This window comes from Strongylocentrotus purpuratus, unplaced genomic scaffold, assembly GCF_000002235.5.
Source record: "Strongylocentrotus purpuratus isolate Spur 01 unplaced genomic scaffold, Spur_5.0 spur5_scaffold_13, whole genome shotgun sequence".
NCBI classification, from domain to species: Eukaryota; Metazoa; Echinodermata; class Echinoidea; order Camarodonta; family Strongylocentrotidae; genus Strongylocentrotus; species Strongylocentrotus purpuratus.
Window position 1 is genome coordinate 23,520,801 of NW_022145598.1, and position 10,240 is coordinate 23,531,040.

The 10,240-nt window shown below is 38.7% G+C and overlaps 1 protein-coding gene across 1 annotated transcript; it reads right to left on the reverse strand.

Annotated features, from left to right (window-relative positions):
- Nucleotides 1-422: 422 nt before the first annotated feature.
- Nucleotides 423-3,064, reverse strand: LOC115923239. The gene is made up of 4 exons (XM_030983637.1): nucleotides 2,800-3,064; nucleotides 1,543-1,692; nucleotides 1,024-1,188; nucleotides 423-679 (listed from the first exon to the last, which is right to left on the reverse strand). Exons 1-4 carry the CDS (start codon nucleotides 3,062-3,064, stop codon nucleotides 423-425), a joined length of 837 nt encoding a protein of 278 aa, XP_030839497.1.
- Nucleotides 3,065-10,240: the final 7,176 nt, after the last annotated feature.

Sequence of the window (10,240 nt, forward strand, 5' to 3'; positions counted from 1 at the left end):
TAAACAGGTCTATTGAGTAGTCCAAATTAATATATGTATATCTATATATATATATATATATATATATAATATATCGGGCAAAAACAAAACAGAAAATATAAAATTGAATGCATATGGAAATGCATCAGTGAAAATATTAAATGTGAAGTCAGGATATCTTTCTGGGTTGCCTGATTGAGAAAGTAAATTTGAAATCATTGAATGAATGAAATGGTAGCTTTAGGAAAGGAGTATACTTTTATTGATAATCGTTGATATTGTAATTTTTATTATTATTGTTATTATTAATGGTATTATTATTAATACTATTATCATTATTATTATCATTATTCTACTTATTATTTTCATTATTTTTTTTATTATTATCATTATCATTATCTAATTTATCATTGACAAACCTTGGGGATACGATATCTTGTCTCTCAATGGACGACCACGGCTTTCTTCTCGTCGACGTCCATTTCATCCTCCTTCCCTTTCACGATATCTTGAACGAACTGGAGCCCGGCCTGGAAGACGCCATATAAGGGGTTGCGGATCAAGGTCCAGATCAGGGAGATCAAAAACATGGTCTCGATCTCATCAACACAAACTTCACCAACCTGTGACGTTGTCTCATCGTCACTAGTGACGTCATTACCTGAGGGGCCGCTAGACAGGTAGCTGCTGCTGTCCTCCTCTGTTTTAGTAAGTGATATAATATTTATTAAAGGGCGGAACTTGCACGGTGAAAATCTCAAAACTTGTAACAATAATCAAAATGATGTTGTGTGTGAGAGAGAGATAGAGAGGAAGAGGGGTAGGGAGAGAGAGAGAGAAAAGAGAGAGAGAGAGAGAGAGAGAGAGAGAGGGGGGGGGGGAGGGGAGAAATTAGGAGCATACAAATCATCACATTGACAGGTGAGTCATCGGATGAACCTCAAAGTAATATTATGTTATGATTTATACTAAAAATAATTTAGGAATTATACACGTATTTGTAAAATTGAAATATAAAGACAAAACAAGAAAAAAAGCTTATACCTGTCTGGTCCAAGCTCTTGACCTTGGTGATGTGGACAATGTCACACTTCTTGACCATCAAAGTCTGGTCAGTCTGTGAGCTGGTCTCATCCTCACTGGACTCTTCGATTGCATCCTTGATGGCACGCTCGACCTCCTGATCAACACTACAATCGTCGTCGGTGTCTTGAGATGGAAAATAATTAAGAAAACCATGAATTTGACAACGAGCCCTGTAAAGTTGTTTTAAAGATATTGTTATAGCTCATCAAGAAAGAGGATTTATAATAAGACTCCCAGGCAACAAATTAGTATTTCTCCAACCTCAACCCCCCCCCCCCCCCCTCACTCTCTCTCTCTCTCTTTCTTTGTAAATCTCCATCTAAAAATATATATTATGTATCAGAATGTATTTCTGATCCTCTCTTTCTTTGGGCTATTTATTCCGTGCATGTCCTAATTCCGAATACCTCACGAAAACAATTTCTCCTTTATTTTATTTTCTAACTCAACATAAGCTGATTATTCTCGTTTGCTTACATTCATCCTCAGAATACACAAGTCCACGGACTGGTGTTGTGTCGTCATCAGCGTTGGATTCGGCATCGGCATTGTCAGCATCTTCGTTCCCGTACTCGACATCGGATGTCACCGACTCGTCATCGTTCTCCTCATCGTTGATGAACCGATCTATCATGACGGACGTGAGCAAAACTGAACATATCTATTTCTAATTCGTGGATCTGTTTTCTCCTCTCAAAGGTTAAAGATTAAGACCAGTTATGGTCATGCGATTGCATTGTGAAAGAAACGTTGTGAAATCGATCAGAAAAGGTTGATCATCTAGCATATTGGTAGTGGTGTGTACTGCAAGGTTCTGGAATCATCAAGATGATAAGAAGATGTATATGGGACTATACGCACACGTGCGCGACACGTGCGTTTATCTCTCACAGTCCAATAGATAAACTAATATACCAAATATATCAATCAGTAGGCGGTTTCCCGACAAAATTGTTATCATCATGTATTAGTCAAAACATATTCTTTCACATGATTGGTAATAAAGAGCTTCCATTTCATTTTTTTTTTAATTGGGGCGTTTCCGATACTGGTCTTTCCCTTTAAGAAGTTCTCATCCCTTCTTTATCATTTCTTCTACCTCCTTTTTTCTGCTTCTCATTCATTTAACATTTTCCGAAACGTAATATCATAAAGTATGTCTGAAATATATACTAAACTTAATTGTTCAGAATGTAAGTTTTGTCTCATATTTTATTATGCAAAAACAGTAAAATGCATGCATAATGAAAATCCATAATATTCCTCACGAAAAAAGAGTTTGTCTTCATTCACACATTGTCAATACCATGGGTTTTCCCCCCAATACAGTAGGCTTGCGTGTGCACCATGAGAGATAGGGAAGATTGAGGAGTCCTGAAAAGGACTCTCGGGAATCTTACTTGAGGGTGTGTAGTTATGAAAAGGACTGTTGGTGTAGTCTTGAAAAAGACTGTTGGTTATCTTTAGGAGTGGAGAATAGCTGGCGTGCGTGAGCTTTTCAGGACTCCTCAATCGTCCCTCTCTCTCTCACATGGTGCACCCGCAAGCCTACTGTATATCTACATCACCATGCAAGCCGATACTTACCAGCAGCATCTAAGACTAGTCTTGTATGACAACCAATAGAGTGTTGTTTAAAAAAAATAAAAAAAAAAAAAAAAAAAAAAAAAAAAAACCTTCAAAGCCATCACGAGCAATTTTTGACACTTGCAAAGAAACGACCGCGCAACTTACGGTAGGACAGGCAGTACTGAGAGGAAACCCTCACGTCCTTCGGATAGGACGTAGAGGGCAGCTCGTCCTCGACCTTGCTCGGTGCTGCTGGCATCATGGCCTGGTGGTGATCTTGGCCAAGTACAGCAGGGGCAGACCAGGATGTCTGAAGTGCCCATGGCTCGACACCAGTGGCTGAGTGGATCGAAGTAGCAGATGACTTGCTGGAGTCGTTGACAAGGATAACGTCATCGCTGTCGTCATCACTGTCCATATCGCCCTCCATCACTTGCAATGCAATCGAATTTGGCTGTTTTGGCTTAAAGCCCCAGTCCCATATAAAGCCGGACCAGCACGGACGAGCACGGACCACTCCGGACCTTCCCGGACCATGGTCTGGGGTGATCCGGGATGGTCCGGGATGTTTTGTTCAAAAAATCGCAACCGCCGACCGTCTCCCCGGACCCAACACGGTACCACTACGGACCGCCCCGGACCGTCCGGGCATAGCCCCGGCAGCAGTACAGATCATTCCAGACCCAGCACGGAGCCGCCACGGACCGTCCCGGACCACCCCGGTGCCAACACGGTGCCAACACGGATGACACCGGACCATCCCGGTGCCAACACGGATCATCCCGGAACGCCCCGGTGCCAACACGGATCGCCCCGGCAGAGCCCCGGATCATCCAGGGTGATCCGTGTCGCCACCGTGCTGGGTCCGGGATCATCCGTAGGGGCGCCGGGGTGATCCGGGGTCAATAACTCACTCCCGGACTGCCACGGATCAACACGGACCGCCCCGGCGCCACTACGGATGACCCCGGACCCAGCACGGTGGCTACACGGATCACCCCGGATCAAACTATTGTCCCGGACCGTCCCGGACCACCCCGGCAGTTTTTGACCGTCAAAAACATCCGGGGTCGACTCCCGGACCGCCCAGGACCATCCAGAAATATCCAGGACCATCCAGGACCATCCAGGACCACCCCGGTGCCAACACGGTGTCAACACGGACCGAATCCCGGATCACCCCGGATGGGGTCCGGGATGGTCCGGGATGGTCCGGGACGTATATGGGACTGTAGCTTTACCATAAACAAATATATTATATGATATGGCATATTGCAGCATGATATATCTGTACATGTATATTGATTTTGAGATTAGAGCTAGTTCGATTCCTTTTAATTGATGGAATCAGCTTTACAGATTGTATTAACTTTTGGTCTCTGTTTGCTTGGTCAAACCATGATTTAAAATATTTTGAGAGCTTAAAATGAATATCTATTACCTTGCCAAGATTTTTTATTTGTTATTTTTTACTGAACCTTCTAAGTATAAACTGTTATACTGTACGCACTTCTTAACTTCTTTCTTACAGTCAACCAAGTTTTTATTATCATATCAATCTAATATATTTGCAATCGAACAATAACATATTCTTAACAATATTGTTTATTTATAATTGTAATATAGCAGCCTGTCTCTTTATACTACGTAAATAGGAATACCTTTTAATTTTGTTATTGGCAATGCAAGGCTATTGCATTAATAAACAAGTTATTAACAAAACTGGTCAGAAACAGTTTCAATACTGAATTTCTAATTGCAATCTCAATTTTATTACTGGTTTTATAAACGTTTATTGTTTACTCGTAATTTACTGTCAACCATATTTTCGTTGTTTTTTTTTCTCTCTCTTTCTTTATGTTTTGTTTTCTCTTCCTTAATGTTCTCCTTTCTCTTCTTCTTCTTCTTTTCTTTTTATTCCTTTTATCATATCAATTTAATTACTGCATGTCTTAATTTGGGTATTCTAAATTGTACTATTTTGATGTACATGTATGTTAAATGTTGCAGTTTGATTTGTAAGTTCAAGATGTGTCGGCTTATAGCTGTGGCTTTGGATTTTTATCAATAATAGCCTTATCTATTCAATTCAATTCAATTCAAATTAAAGCTTGCTATGCGGAATTAGCTTACGGATTATTTTGTGCTGTAGAAATGGGTCTATCCTGTACATGTAAAGAACACTTGCCATCACTGTTCATACCCACTACGTACAATTATAATACATTAGTTAAACAAATTATAGATTGAAAGTACTTTGATTATTTTTAAATTGTTGGAACCATCCTTTTAAATTTCATAAAATTGATCTGACATTATCACTTGGTCAATTCTGATCCTAAGAATCTTGTAAAAGCCTAAAAGCCTGCCATAATAAAGCTCAATTTAAGTAATAGCTACCTCTCGAATTAATCTGGTCTAAATCCCCTAAATAATGTTATTTACGACAGACTATTATGTCCATAAGACTATAATAAACAGTTTCACACTACATGGCTGAAATAGGTAACATGTATAATTAAAAGACTTTGTATATAATTGAAACTTCATCCTCTAAACTTCCAACAATTTTTGAATAATTATATATTATGTATCGCCAGTCGCATTATTTTTCTGTTAAATATGTGTTTTCTTCGACTGTCACCTAGTTACAGATTGAATTCATCCATGAATTAAATACACCTTTGTTGAAGGACATGGCATATCAATTAAAAGTGGTGTATCTATAGATCAATAAAATCTTCGATTCACTTGGGGCAAATGCTGCCAAGAAATGAAGGGGGAATGGCGAACGGGCTTTACATTTTTCTGGACCTTCATAAGCCCACCGGCCCCATCTTATGTTGGATATGCCACTGCAGATTGTGTATGAAACTAACAACTGGGACTCTGAAAAGATTATAATAATAATAACTTTTACTTATATGGCGCTTTTCATAAGACATTTATATCAAAGCGCTTTACAATATTGATACAATTAAAACTAAACAGAGTAATGATAAGAGAACATATTTAAAGTGAAATTATGAAACATAAGATAACAAGGTAAGGTAACGATTTAAGAACTAGGTTAAATATGCATTTTCCATTAGGTAGGTTTTTAATTTTGATCTAAACAAAGTAATATCAGAGATGCAACGAATGGAGGCTGGAAGAGAATTCCAGATTATCTTCCCTTACCCTCTTGCTCTCGGAGAACAATTTTCTGATTCCTGCCCAACAGCAGGTTTTAGGGGTCTCAGAATGATCTTCATCTTCCTCCTCGAAAGACAAAGATCGGGGTCTGGATTTAGCAGAGCCCATTTTGAAAATTGCCAAAAGTTTCGAAATAATTTGCGAAAATCTCTCAATAACTCTCTGAAAGCTATGTGCACAAGAGAAATTAATCTCGATTGTCATAAAATTGTAGGGGCAGTACTAGTGGTTACCAGAGATACACGCATGCGCATTGTTAATCATGGTGCGCGCTTGCCTCTCTACGTCAACAATGGTAAGGATGCGCGCGCAGCAAAAAGTTTAGTAAGTTTGTCTGGTGCAGCGCAATGCATGAATCTTAAAAAGAACATGTATGCAGGTCAAATATTTGAATGTATTTCTATAACATGAGTAGTTCGATAACTCTAGATATCATATAGTATATTCAAACTGATTATTTTGTATGATATCCTTTAATCTATTTAGGTACTTCGAAATCAAATCACTTTGATAAACATAGGTCTGTAAGTCGGCAATGCACCTAAGGGTGCACCTAAAATATGTGGGCAATATTGGGAGATCTTTTTATGACAAAATTGGCTCAGGAAAATATACAACTTCAGAATTAATGTTCAGTTATTGGTTGAGTTTGCTGTTGCTGAAAGCCAATAAAGTATAAACAATGAATTCATTTTTACAATATCCTGTTATTGAAGTCAGAGTAGTAATTGAAGCAACTTTGGTCTTCATGCAGGGAGAACAGTATAGTTAATTGATGTCGCTACCCTAAATAAATTAATACTACATGTATTTTTAACATAACTGTTTTTATTATCATTATCATTACTATCATTCCTCCTTTTCAGGACTCCTCAATCCTCCCTATCTCTCATGGTGCACCCGCAAGCCTACCGTATAAGACTAGTCTTGTTTCTGAACGATATTGGGGGAAAAACCCATGGTATTGACAATGTGTGAATGAAGACGAACTCTTTTTTCGTGAGGAATATTATGGATTTTCATTATGGATGCATTTTACTGTTGTTGCATAATAAAATATGAGACAAAACTTACAATCTGAACAATTAAGTTTAGTATATATTTCAGACATACTTTGTGATATTACGTTTCGGAAAATGTTAAATGAATGAGAAGCAGAAAAAAGGAGATAGAAGAAATGATAACGAAGGGATGGGAACTTCTTAACCTTTGAGAGGAGAAAACAGATCCACGTATTAGAAATAGATATGTTCAGTTTTTTGCTCACGTCCGTCACGATAGATCGGTTCATCAACGACGAGGAGAACGATGAGGAGTCGGTGACATCCAATGTCGAGTACGGGAACGAAGATGTTGACAACGCCGACGACGATTGCAGTGTTGATCAAGAGGTCGAGCGTGAGATCAAGGATGCAATCGAGGAGTCCAGTGAGGATGAGACCAGCTCACAGACTGACCAGACTTTGATGGTCAAGAAGTGGTACATTGTCCAAATCACCAAGGTCAACAGCATGGACCAGACAGGTAAGCTTTTTCTTGTTTTGTCTTTATATTTCAATTTTACAAATACGTGTATAATTCCTACATTATTTTGATTATAAACAACATCTGCTCAAACGTCTCTCTGTTCATCTACGACACCATGAAGGAGGAGAAGAGAAGGGAGAGGAGAATGAGGAGAAGGAAGAAGAGGTGGACGAAGAGGAGGAGGGGGAGGAGGAGGAGGAAGAGGAGGAGGAAGAGGAGGAAGAGGCGGAAGAGGAGGAGGAGGAAGAGGAAGAAGAGGAGGAAGGAGGAAGAGGAGGAGGAGAGGGAGAGGAGGAGGAGGAGGAGGAGAAGGGGGAGGAGGAGGAGGAGGAGTATATATGGAAGAGATAGGCGTCGACGAGCATGGAGCAGTCACTGGGAAAACAGGAAAGAGGATCACGAGATGGAGATACATCTATCATCAAGAAGCTGATTTGTTGTTCTGGTAAAAACAAAGATGTAAGCCAATCATCGGTTAGCATTACCCCTCCCCCCCCCCCCCTCCCCAACTTGATTGGTCATCATGATGGGTTTGAATAATTTCAGATGTTAATAGTTAATAAAGTGGTTGGCAACATCGACATTATCGTAGACTTTGTTTTAACATGTTTTAAGTTAAGAACTTCCATAGGCTGGTCTTTGCAGATTGTTCTTTTAGTTGTCAACACATTATTTTTCTAAATATTCTATAATCATTCCAATAAAGAAATAAAATGAAATATAACCAAAATTAATCTCAATGATAATGATCTACATAATTATTAGGCCTATATATAATTGTCAGCCTCACTGCTGCAACATTATGTGCATGGGGAACCGTCCTTTTAGCATACCACACCTTAGAAAAACTACAAATATGATCACTGAAAACAAGTAGTGAACCCTACTCTGCATTTTCATGTCATTTGAACAGCAGCATAATAAGCGAACCATCATCGCCAGCCGAGCCTCCTGCAAATCGGCTACATGGCAGCACTGTGTAACATCGAAGCCTCGACAAATTGCATGAATGAAATTGGATGCATCTCAAGTTTATTCCTTGGTAATAAACGCGGTTATTGGGATCATTTGATGGTAAGTATTTTCTAGCTCCTTCCTTAAAATGTCCGAGAATAGTGTAAACTATTCTTTAATGACTAACCTATTTTTATCTTTACCTTTAATAACATACATGTGACATTTTAATCTTTGTATTATGATTAGAAATTAAACAACAAGATTTAACTTTGTGTATATATGTATATAAAGTAATCATTTTTTCTTTCTTAATTGTTTTACCATTACAGGAAACTAAAGCAACATCTGCAACATCCAGAATAAATCATCACCGCGTGCTTCTCATCAATCCACCGTATTATCATGAGTACAGCCAACTGTTAGAATTGTGCCATTACAGATTTAACCAAAAGGTTTAGTACAGAGTTTGGATAAATACAGTTGGCAAGAAAGTGAGGAAAACAGAAAACCTGCAAACATGGTCGAAGACAACAGATCGTGTCCATTAAACATGATGAGGGCAATCTTTCATTTCAACCTCTCACGCAGGAGTTGATGGAGTCTTCTTATCAGCGGTCCGCCCAAATGTAAACTGGCATCAGTTTTAAAAAATGAAGCCTAAACTAGATATGACATCAGAAAAACCTCATTTGTACGTCTAACATTTTACTCAGAAAGATAAACAATAAGGAAACAAATCACGAAGGAAATGAAGCCGAGGTGATGGAGGAGCTGCAAGGACCCTTAAACTTGAAATCAGGAATAGTTTCCAGTGACAGAATTAAATCACAAGACAGTCTGCAGAGTACTTATATCAAGTATGAATGGCCCAAACTTTTGGTCATGTCTCATGAAGAACGAATTTTCTTTTTATATAAAACGATCAAAACAGAATGACTAACAGTATGAATAAAGGAAAAGAAAACTTGTCATCAATATTACGATGAACCAAAACTGTTATGTATGAGACTGAGCCGATGGACAACATAAATGAATCCGTACCAATTTCAAAGAAAAGTCAGAAAAATATCTAGCGCCAAATCCTTGAAAAAAAATTGTGATTATAAACTTAAGACGAAAGCAATAAATTATGAAATACTTCAAAACATTATGTTTGATGTCGTTGTGTTTTGTGTTTGTCTATTTTCGAGTGATGAAATTGTAATTGTAATATCACTATCCGATTGAAGTTTAATATTCAAAGTAAATAGATAGCTACATAGAATGATCAATAGATAGACAGACATTCAGGTCACAACGTCAGGGTCAAAGGTCATTTAAGGTTAACAAACTTAGACTCTGTTGTGGCATTATCATCAAACACTTAACATGAGGTTAAGTTTTTGAAATTTTAATATCGTTTTTAAAATATAAGTTCTTATTCAATGAAACTTAGACTAAAGAGTTATCAAGTGCCCCCATTTATGTGAGTAGAATTTCAGTTTACTAAGTAAAGGTCAAAGGTCATTTCAGGTCAACAAATTTAGACTATTTCGTGGCATAAGCCCGAGTCATTACGGTTTTTGTGCTAAACGTTTAACTGTTAGATGTATACGAGCGGTTTCGTTTAACCGTTTCTGAAATACACATATCTTTACATTATGTGTAAATTCTCAAGCATTCAGTCATTTTCCCAATGTCTCTGTTTCTATCTCTCATTTTCCAACTGTCTTTGTCTCTCTCTCTCATTTTCCCTCTGTCTCTCTCATTCATTTCCCTCTGTCTGTCTGTCTCTCTCACTCTCTCATTCACATTCCCCACTGACCGTCTCTCTCTCATTTTTCCCTCTGTCTCTCTCATTCATTTTCCCCACTGTCTGTCTCTCATTTTCCGATTGTCTGTCTCAGGCGCGGACCAGGATTTCGTTGGGGGGGGGGGGGGGGGGGGG